Consider the following 11183-nt stretch of genomic DNA (forward strand, 5'->3'; position numbering starts at 1 on the left):
CTCCTGTCTTGGGGAAAAGAGCTACTGCCAGTAGTCTCACCTTTAGAAGCATCCACACTCATGATTTCATCTTATTTTTGAAACAACCCATTTTACAGGCTGGGTGCGGTGGCTCATGCCTGTAATCCCGGCACTTTGGGAGGCTGAGGTGGGCGGATCACAAGGTTAGGAGTTTAAGACCAGCCAGGCCAACATGGTGAAACCCCATCTCTACTAAAAATACAAAAATTAGCCAGGCATGGTGGCATGTGCCTGTAATCCCAGCTACTTGGGAGGCTGAGGCAGGAGAATCACTTGAACCAGGGAGGCAGAGGTTGCAGTGAGCTGAGATCGCGCCACTGCACTCCAGTCTGGGCACCAGAGCGAGACTCAATCTCAAAAAAAAAATTTAAAAAGAGACAACCCATTTTACAGATGAGACTGAAAGGATCTGCCCACGGCAGTGAATACCAATGATATGGTTTGGATTTGTGTCCCCACCAAACTTCATGTTGAATTGTAGTCCCCAGTGTTGGAGGTGGTTGGCTCATGGGGGTGGATTCTCATGAATGGTTTAGCCCTATCCCCTTGGTGCTGTTTTCATGATAGTGAGTTCTTGTGAGATCTGGTTGTTTAAAAGTGTGTAGGCTGGGCGTGGTGGCTCATGCCTTTATTCCAAAAACTTTGGGAGACTGAGGTGGGCAGATCACTTGAGGCCAGGAGTTCAAGGCCAGCCTGGGAAATATAGCAAGACCCTGTCTCTACCAAAAACACAAAAAATTAACTGGGCGTGGTGGCGGGCACCTGTAGTCCCAGCTACTCAGGAGGCTGCGGCCCAAGAATCACTTGAACCCGGGAGGCAGAGGTTGCAGTGAACCAAGATCGCGCCACTGCACTCCAGCCTGGGTGACAGAGTGAGACTCTGTCTCAAGAAAAAGTGTTCAGCACCTCCCGCCATGCTCTCTCTTTCTCCTGCTCCTATCATGTGAGATGCCTCATCCCCGCTTTGCCTTCCACCATGGTTGGAAGCTTCCTGAGGCCTCCCCAGCAGCAGAAGTTGCTATGCTTCCTGTACAGCCTGCATAACCATGAGCCAATTAAACTTTTTGTCTTTATAAATTACCCAGTCTCAGGTATTTCTTATTTTTATTATTATTATTTTTTGAGACAGATTCTTGCTCTGTTGCCCAGGCTGGGGTGCAGTGGCTCAATCTTAGCTCACTACAACCTCCGCCTCCTGGGTTCAAGCAATTCTCCTGCCTCAGCCTCCCCAGTAGCTGGGATTACAGTTGCCCACCACTACACCTAGATAATTTTTTGTTTTGTTTTGTTTTGTTTTGTTTTTGAGACAGAGTCTTGCTCTGTTGCCCAGGCTGGAGTGCAGTGGCACGATCTCGGCTCACTGCAACCTCTGCCTCCTGGGTTCAAGCAACTCTGCCTCAGCCTCCTGAGTAGCTGGGATTATAGGCACACGCCACCATGCCTGCCTAATCTTTGCATTTTTTCAGTAGAGACGGGGTTTCACCATGTTGGCCAGGCTGGTCTCAAACTCCTGACCTTGTGATCCACCTGCCTCGGCCTCCCAAATTGCTGGCATTACAGTTGTGAGCCACTGCACCTGGCCTAATTTTTGTATTTTTAGTAGATATGGGGTTTCACCATATTGGCCAGGCTGGTCTTGAACTTCTGACCTCAAGCGATCCACCCGCCTCAGCCTCCCAAAGTGCTAGGATTACAGGCATCAGCCACTGCTCCCGGCCTCAGGTCTTTCTTTATAGCAGCAGGAGAATGGACTAATACAACCACCAACTCACTTTGTTCGAGGGCTTGCTGTGTGCCAAGCCCTGTGGATCACATTTAATACGCACGACAATTACCCAGTTATTTGTGCCTCTTACGGATGAAGAAGAAAAATGTGCCCAAGGTCACAAGGCTGCAAGGAATGAAGCTACAGTTTACCCAGAGGCAGTTGGTCTTCAGAGCTTGAGTGCTCAAGGGTAGTGCTGTGCTGCTGGGACATTAGGGGCAGCGCTGGGCCTGGAAAAAATCCAGGCCTCCTGACTCCTAGCCTGGAGCCATCCTGTTTCCTTTAGTTTCTTAAAAAAAAAAAAAAAATCTCCAGTATTGTAAAACACATGTACCATAAAGTTTACCATTTCAGTCATTGTTGTGCAACCAATCTCTGGAACTCTTTATCTTATGAAACCTGAAAATTTACAGCCATTAAACTCTTCATTCCTCCCTCTCCCAGTGCCTGGCAATGGCCATCCTCCTTGCTGTCTTTGTGAATGTGATTGTTCTAGGTTGGAGCCATACTGATTCTTTTCTTAAAAATATATTTCTTTTTGAGACGCGATCTTGCTCTGTCGCCCAGGTTAGGTGCAGTGGCACGATCTCGGCTCACTACAACCTCTGCCTTCCGGGTTCAAGTGATTCTCCTGCCTCAGCCTCCTGAGTAGCTGGGATTATAGGTGCCCGACACCACGCCCAGCTAATTTTTTGTATTTTTAGTAGAGACGGGGTTTTACCATGTTGGCAAGGCTGGTCTGGAACTCCTGATCTCAGGCAATCTGCCTGCCTCGGCCTCTCAAAGTGCTAGGATTATAGGCGTGAGCCACTGGGCCTGGCCCAATTCTTAAAAGGCTGTCTCTGTTTTGCTGTTAAGCCATGGGTGCTCAGTGTCAACAGATGCCAGGGCCATAGAAATTCAGAGGAGAGCAAACTCTTCAGGGATGAGGTAGTCAGGGAAGGCTGCCTAGAGGAGAAGGAGGAGGAGGGTGGGGGAGGGGAGGGGAAGGGTGGGGGAGGGGAGGGGAGGGGAAGGGTGGGGGAGGGGAGGGTGGGGGGAGGGGAGGGGAAGGGGAGGGGAGGGGGAGGGGGAGGGGCAGGGGGAGGGGGAGGGTCAGGGAGAGGGGGAGGGGGAGGGGAAGGAGGGAGTGGCAATTTCCTCCCTTTGGCCTTCACTCCTTGACCCAGAAGGTGGGGAGGCAGCGGTGAGGTGACTCAGGGATGCTCGGCCCTGTGGCTTGCCCTTTGATTTATGAAAGCCACCTTGGCAGCACCAACCTTTGCCCCCAGGTGATCTCTTGTCAGATGGGTGGAGGCACTGGGCCACCTCAGAGGGCCAGTGTCTTGCTGAGGGGCCGGAGCAGTCCTGTGCCTGCAGCCTCCAGAGCCATGGGAACAGGGCTGCGAAGCCAGTCCTTGCGAGGGCCCCGACCCTCCTATGGAAAGCTGCAGGAGCCCTGGGGGAGGCCCCAGGAGGGCCAACTCCGCAGGGCACTAAGCCTCAGACTGGGGCGAGAGAAGTCCAGGTCCCAGGGCCTCGAGAGAGGCACAGAAGGGCCAGATGCCACTGCCCAGGAATGGGTGCCGGGGAACCTGGGGGACACAGAGCAGCTGATCCAAGCCCAGCGAGGAGGCAGCCGGCGGTGGCTGAGGCAGTACCAACAGGTATGGCTGTGGGCTGAAGGATGGAGGGTACCACAGTGGGTGGGCAGGGATTCCAGGGCAGGAAATGTTCAGAGGCAGAGCCATCCCAGGCTGTGTACCAAGATGACAACCGAGCTGCCTGGAGATGAGGGTGCAGAGAGAGACACCCCAGAGCCACGTTTCAGAGGGCCCTGAAGGCATTTGAGATTTATCCCACAGGCACTGGGGAGCCACTGAAGGTTTCAGAGGAGGAGGGTGATATGGTGAGCGCTGTTTTTAGCTGATTGATAGTATGTTGGACGGCGGAATGGAGCAGGAGGCAAGGAGATCAGCCAGTGCAACTTCCCGGGAAGTACACTGTATGACCCTCTCACCCCAGAGTAAAAGGGGAGATCTGGACCCCTTTGTGGGGAGCTGCAGGCTCCCGACTCCTACCTCCTTCCTCTAAGAGACAGGGTCTCCAGTGAGCAGTGCTTCTCTCCCTGGGGTCTACCCCCACCTCGTGGCTGTGGGTGGAACAACATCTAAGCCCACCACTCAGCCCGTGGGACCTCCCCGACCTCTGTCTTCCAGCAGGTAAGAAGAAGGTGGGAGAGCTTTGTCGCCATCTTCCCCAGCGTGACTCTGAGTCAGCCGGCCTCCCCGTAGCCCACACCGGGCACCATCAGCTAAAGATGCTGGAAGCCATGGTGGCCCCCTTGCTGTGCCCGGACCAGCCCTCCGTGTCTGCTGACCTACCTCTTTATGGCTCTCTGGACTATGGTTGGGTGGCCCAAGGAGGCTTCTGCCACCAGCACACTGGAGTCGCCACGTGGCTGCCCCTCTTAGCTCTGGCCCTTCCACTCCAGCACTAGCTCTCTTCGAAGGCCCCAGCAGAGTCAAAAAGAAGGGAGCTCAGCTGTCTGCCCTCTGGGCTTGGGTAGGGGCCTTGGACTATGATTCTGTGAAGGTTTAGAAGAAGCCTGCCCGGAATGGGGGCTGTGGATGCTCCTGTCCCACACGACCAGCTGTCAACTTCCAGGACAGAGCTTGATGAAGCCAGACCCATGGCCGAGAGGCTCACGGACGTTGCCTGGTCACTGGGCCATGACCCAACTGCCCTTCTTGTCAGTTACTGATGGTGGGCCAGGGCACAGGTCTCCCTCCCAGATGGTGAGCCCTCTGGGCAAGGACCACAGCTGGGTGGCCCTCTGGGCTGAGCACCCTGTGCTGAAAACCTTTGAACCTCACGGTGTCCTGATGAAGGAAGCAGAGGAAGCCTTCCTCCCTGTGTGACAGAGGGGGAAACTGAGGCCCAGAGTGGGGAAGGGATTTCTTGTTTTTGGAATCTCCGACCCCACCCCACCCCATCCAGTGTCCAGCACTGGAGTCGAACACAGTAATAAAGATGCTGAGAAAAAGTCAACGATTTGCCTGGTGACTAACTCGCTGGCTCAGACCCCCACCCCCTGACCCCTGCTGACCCCTGTGAGGCAGGCTAAGCCCAAAGCATCCCAGAATGGCTGGGCAGGGGGCACCAGGGCCCGGGGCAGGGCGGATCCCCCACCAGGCTGGGCCTTTCCTGCCATTTCTCTGGACCTTTCTCCCCAGAGGGATTGTGCCCACCTGTGCTGACCTCAAGGTCAGATTATATCTGCAAAGACCCTGTTTCCAAATAAGGTCACATTCACAGGTTCCAGGTATGCATGAATTTTTGCGGAGACAAAATTCGACCTAGTAGAGGGGGGTAGTTTGATATGTGTAATAGGCAACACACACACCTCCTTCCAGTGACCCTGGTGGCAGGGTAGCTCTCAGCTGGGGCACAGTGGCCTGAGGACAATGCCAAGAGAGGAGCAAGGTGTTTGATTATAACCTTCCTGAAAGGAATAAAGTTATGCGGTGCTGCAGACTGGTTGCCATAGCTGGGTAAAACCTTTACAACAGGCTCTGAGGTCCATTAGAAAACTTGTCTCAGCCAGATGCAGTGGCTCACACCTGTAATCCCAGCACTTTGGGATGCCAAAGCAGGCAGATCAGTTGAGGTCAGGAGTTCGAGATCAGCCTGGCCAAATGGTGAAACCCAGTCTCTACTAAAAAGATAAAAAAAATTAGCCAAGCCTGGTGGCGGGCACCTGTAATCCCAGCTACTTGGAAGGCTGAGGCAGGAGAATCGCTTGAACCCGGGAGATGGAGGTTGCAGTGAGCAGAGATCTCCCCACTGCACTCCAGCCTGGGCAACAGAGCAAGACTCTGTCATATACACACACACACACACACACACACACACACACACACACACACACACAAAATTTAATGAAAGAAAAGAAAACTTGTCTCTTTACCGTAACTTGGAAAAGCAGGGGAAAAAGGCAAAAAAGAAAGAAAACTTGTCCCCAGGCTGGAGGAGGCCAGAAGCGTGGCCACGGAGTTTCTAAATTGGGTGGCCGCTCTTCTGTCAATAATAGTCCCTGAAGAATTTTTAAACAGAGGAAGACAGGAAGAAGGAAAATAGCGTTTCTGGATCACTCACGGGGTCCACGCCTTCTTCTGGGCACTCAGCCAGGGCCATCTGGGGAGACAATAGGATTCAGTGGTTAACCATGCTGGGGCTGGGGCCAGACTACCTGGGTTTGAATCCTGACTCTACCACTTGGTGGTTTATAACCCTGAGCAAGTCACTTATCTTTTCTGCCTCAGTTTCCTCATTTGTAAAATGCAGCTAATAATGGCACTCAGCTCCTAGGGTCACTGAGGGGCTCTCATGAATGTAAGGTCCTTAACACTGCCCAGAACAGAGGAAGTATCCTTATGATTTAATCATCCTCATGGCAGTCACATAGGGCCAGCATCATTCTCCTCATTCTACAGGTGAAGAAATGCAGATTCATTCTTTTTTTTTTGAGACGGAGTCTTACTCTGTCACCCAAGTTGGAGTACAGTGGCGCAATCTCTGCTCGCTGCAACCTCCGCCTCCCAGGTTCAAGCAATTCTCCTGCCTCAACCTCCCAAGTAGCTGGGGTTACAGGTGTCTGCCACTGCGCCTGGCTAATTTTTGTATTTTTAGTAGAGACGGGGTTTCACCATGTTGGCCAGGCTGGTCTTGAACTCCTGACCTCAAATGATCCGCCTGCCTCGGCCTCCCAAACTGGGGATTACAGGCATGAGCCACCATGCCCAGCTAGAAATAGAGATCCAAAAAGTGATGTGGGGGGCACGCTGGCTGCTTGCACATACTGTTCCCTCTGCCTAGAACACTCTTCTCTCCCCTTTTCTAGTTTATTCTCTCTTCATCTTTGGCTCAAGTGTCTCATCCTCAGGGATGTCTCCCTCTTCTGCTCCCTCAAACTGAGCTGGTCTTCCTATCCTTCACCTTCCCAGAATGCTGGCTTCGTCCCCAGGGCCCCAGGCACTTAGACATCGGGTGTGGAGGGGGTTCAATGGTGGCCCCAAAAAGATGTGTCCATGTTCTAATCCCTGAACCTGTGAATGTGACCTTATTTGGAAAAAAGGTCTTTGCAGGTGTGATTAAGTTAAGATCTTGGGAAGAAGAGATCATTGTGGATTACCCAGGTAGGCGCTAAATCCAATGACAGGTGTCCTTGTCAGAGAGGCACACAAAGGAAAGACAAGAGGAGAGGCGACGCAAAGATGGAGACAGAGATTGGAGTGATGTGGCCACAAACCTTGGAAGCCAAGGATTGCCAACACCACAGAAGCTGCAAAAGGCAAGGGAGGACCCTCCTCTAGAGCCTCGAGGGGGACTGTGGCCCCATTGGCACCTTGACCTTGACCTCAGGCTGCTGTTCCCCAGAACTGCAAGAGAACCCATTTCTGTTGCTTTCAGCCACTGGGTTTGGTGTCATTTGTTACAGCAGCCACAGGAAACTCACAAGGTGTGTTTGTAGAATTCACCTGGAACACAGTCCCCTGCCTCCCATTTGGACTGTGACTTGGGTGCAAAATAGGCCTTCATCATGTTAAGCCACTGATTTGGGGGCTGCTCTTTATAGCCACGAGCCTACCCTGACTCATTCCATGTTAGTAACACATGGCTCCCTCAGGAGACTGGAAACTCCTTGAGAGCAGGACCATGTCTCCCACTCACCATGAGCAGCTCACCCTGCACAGTGGCCGCCACATTGTAGGAAGAAGCATTTGTTGAATGCATTGAGGCTGAGACCTGGAGAATGCGCAGGAGTTGGCCAGATAAAGGGAGGGTATCAATCTTTCATGTGAAGGGAAAGGTGGAGCGGCGTGGGAAAGGTCCAGAGGCTGGAGAGAACAGAGTTCACCTGGGAAGTGCCAACCCATTCAGTGGTCTAGGACGCAGCAGATGCCCCCTGGCCCAGGCCCTGCACACGTTTGCTGCAAATGATTCCCCATCTCCTCTCCCTGCTCCCTGTCCCACTCAAGACTTCTTCAGGTCTTGCCCATCCTGGTTTTGTCTGCACATAAGAACTTCACAGTCATGGGGCAGGTGGGTGGCTGGGAAAGACACTGACTGGGCCTCAGGCCAGGCTCTGTGACTGCCGCCCACACACTCATGCCCTTGGGCCTCCATTTCCTCCTCCGTCAAAGGGAGATGATAACTTTCCTTGCCAGCTTTTAGGGCAGGGTGAGGTGATGGGAGGAGGCGTGGACCGCACTGAGCTGGGCCAGAGCCATAGCAGGGCTGGGTTCAAACCTGGTGAGAGGAAGGGCCCAGGCTGGAGTGCAGTGGCACGATCTCAGCTCACTGCAAGCTCCGCCTCCCGGGGTCACGCCATTCTCCTGCCTCAGCCTCCCGAGTAGCTGAGACTACAGGCGCCCGCCACCATGCCCACCTAATTTTTTGTATTTTTAGTAGAGACAGGGTTTCACCGTGTTAGCAAGGATGGTCTCGATCTCCTGACCTCGTGATCTGCCCGTCTCGGCCTCCCAAAGTGCTGGGATTACAAGCGTGAGCCACCACGCCTGGTGGTCGAGTCCATTTCTATGTTCTATTTCAGCTGTCCCCAGTGGGCAGAGCAACCCAGTCCTCTCCCATGCCATGGGCTCTCAGGTACCCCTCATGGGGTCCTACAGACAGGATCTGGAGGAGCCTGTGACCTCCTCAGTCCCACCCCACCAAGCTCCACTCTCTCCTGCTCAACATCCCAACATCCTCACCCAGCCTCTCCTCACACTTCCAGGGCGGAGGAGCTCACTACTTACCAGGCTTTGATCTGCCCATATGACCCCTTCCCTCAAGGAGCTCACTGTGGCTGGAGAGGCAGACAGACCGACAGACAGATAACCGGCTGCTCTGCTACGAGGCAGAATGGAGTAAGTGTTCACTGGGGCAGCAAGGTGAAGATCACACAGAGGTCCCCATTCCTGAATCAGTGCGACATTCTGGGCCTGGCCAGACATCTTCCCCAGCTTCCTGCAAGCTTCCTGTGAGGGCAAAGCCTTCAAGAGGTAGAAAAAAACCATCTTGCAGGGGCGATGGGCCTGCTCGGCTGCATTAATAGGGGAGGCGGTGAAGCAAGCAGGGAATGCTGTGCCCCCACCCACCTCTCAGAGTGAAGACTGCAAACTCAGGCTGGAAGGGCCCTAGGAGTCCAACAGATGCAGCCCATTTATTTTACAGATGAGGAAACTGAGGCTACCACAGCAAACCAGAGGCAAAGCTAAGGGTCCCCCTCCAGAGCTCCTACCTCCCAGCCCAGCGTTCTCTGCCTGCACTGGGTATCCAAAGCCCCCTTCCCCAGGAGGCACCAAACTCAGGGTGTCCAGCCAGTCAGGAGAGCCAGGAGGGGCTCAGGCTTGGGTGGAAGTCTGAGTCCAAGCCTCCACCCTGCAACTAGCTTGCTGAGTGACCCTGGGGACACCACTGGTCTTCATTTTCTCCTCCGTAAAATGGGATCATGATCTTTGTCTCTCCCTTGGGCTGAAGGGCAGATGAGATGCCGAGTGTATAAACGCTTTGCAAACTGCAGATGCTGTGTTCAGAGAGGCAACATCACCATCACCCGCTCCTCACCACCTTCTTCATCATGCTAGAGAGTAAAAGCTCTGTGGCCAAACTGCCCGGGTTTGAATCCTGGCTCTGCCACTTGCTAGCTGGGTGACATCAGGCAAGTCACTTAACCTCTCTGTCCCTCGAATTGGTTGTCCCTCCTTACAAGGTTGTTGAGTTAATACATGTAAAACACTTGGAGCAGTTGGTCCTTGGTTCTTAGGAGCCAGTTCCAGGATGTTCTCCCCGTGCAACCCAGGGCAGGTGTCATCTCTGAGCCTCAGCAGCCTCCTCTGAAAAATGGGGATGTTAATAATAGCACCTGGCTGGAGGCGACCTGGAGGATGGAGCAGGGCCAAGGCACACACTGTGCTGAGCCCAGGGCCAGCCTACAGAAGCGCTGGTTCAATGAGTGCCTCGGAAGCCTGGCATTTGGAGCCCAGCGTGTCCTCAGCTCACCTTGGCTGGGCTTGGCCTTGGCAGGCCCATGGGCGGCAGGGAAGGGCCATCAGGATCTGGGAAAGTGGGTCTAGCCCCAGACCAGATGGCCGCCCTGGGGCCTCCCAGGAGGTGGGCTCTCCTTTAGTGACCTGCATGGTCGTAGGTTTGGGAGGAAGGAGCTTTCTCCCCGCCCCCAACTCCCACTGTGGCTGCCAAAGAGCCCTCCCTGTCCCACCCCAGCCAGGCCATGTCCCCCTTCTCTGAGCTTCAGGTACAAGCAGTCAGTGCTGGGAAAACTGGCTAGCCATATGTAGAAAGCTGAAACTGGATCCCTTCCTTACACCTTATACAAAAATTAATTCAAGATGGATTAAAGACTTAAATGTTAGACCTAAAACCATAAAAACCCTAGAAGAAAACCTAGGCAATACCATTCAGGACATAGGCATGGGCAAGGACTTCATGTCTAAAACACCAAAAGCAATGGCAACAGAAGCCAAAATTGACAAATGGGATCTAATTAAACTAAAGAGCTTCTGCACAGCAAAAGAAACTACCATCAGAGTGAACAGGCAACCTACAGAATGGGAGAAAATTTTTGCAACCTACTCATCTGACAAAGGGCTAATATCCAGAATCTACAATGAACTCAAACAAATTTACAAGAAAAAAACAAACAACCCCATCAAAAAGTGGGCAAAGGACATGAACAGACACTTCTCAAAAGAAGACATTTATGCAGCCAAAAAACACATGAAAAAATGCTCATCATCACTGGCCATCAGAGAAATGCAAATCAGAACCACAGTGAGATACCATCTCACACCAGTTAGAATGGCCATCATTAAAAAATCAGGAAACAACAGGTGCTGGAGAGGATGTGGAGAAATAGGAACACTTTTACACTGTTGGTGGGACTGTAAACTAGTTCAACCATTGTGGAAGTCAGTGTGGCGATTCCTGAGGGATCTAGAACTAGAAATACCATTTGACCCAGCCATCCCATTACTGGGTATATACCCAAAGGACTACAAATCATGCTGCTATAAAGACACATGCACACGTATGTTTATTGCGGCACTATTCACAATAGCAAAGAGTTGGAACCAACCCAAATGTCCAACAACGATAGACTGGATTAAGAAAATATGGCACATATACACCATGGAATACTATGCAGCCATAAAAAATGATGAGTTCATGTCCTTTGTAGGGACATGGATGAAACTGGAAACCATCATTCTCAGTAAACTATCGCAAGGACAAAAAACCAAACACCGCATGTTCTCACTCATAGGTGGGAATTGAACAGTGAGAACTCATGGACACAGGAAGGGGAATATCACACTCCAGGGACTGTTGTGGGGTT

General features: G+C 52.6%; 1 protein-coding gene across 2 annotated transcripts; it reads left to right on the forward strand.

Moving 5' to 3' along the window:
* The first annotated feature begins 3097 nt into the window (after positions 1-3097).
* On the forward strand, positions 3098-4816 carry C1H11orf86 (chromosome 1 C11orf86 homolog). Of its 2 annotated transcripts, none has more exons than XM_055269879.1 (2): positions 3098-3432; positions 3985-4816. In XM_055269879.1, exons 1-2 carry the CDS (start codon positions 3157-3159, stop codon positions 4057-4059), a joined length of 351 nt encoding a protein of 116 aa, XP_055125854.1. In that variant the 5' UTR covers positions 3098-3156; the 3' UTR covers positions 4060-4816. The 2 variants fall into 2 exon arrangements, with proteins under 2 accessions (XP_055125854.1, XP_055125855.1); XM_055269880.1 differs by having other exon boundaries at positions 3988-4816.
* Positions 4817-11183: the final 6367 nt, after the last annotated feature.

Source organism: Symphalangus syndactylus, chromosome 1, assembly GCF_028878055.3.
Source record: "Symphalangus syndactylus isolate Jambi chromosome 1, NHGRI_mSymSyn1-v2.1_pri, whole genome shotgun sequence".
Classification (NCBI taxonomy): Eukaryota; Metazoa; Chordata; class Mammalia; order Primates; family Hylobatidae; genus Symphalangus; species Symphalangus syndactylus.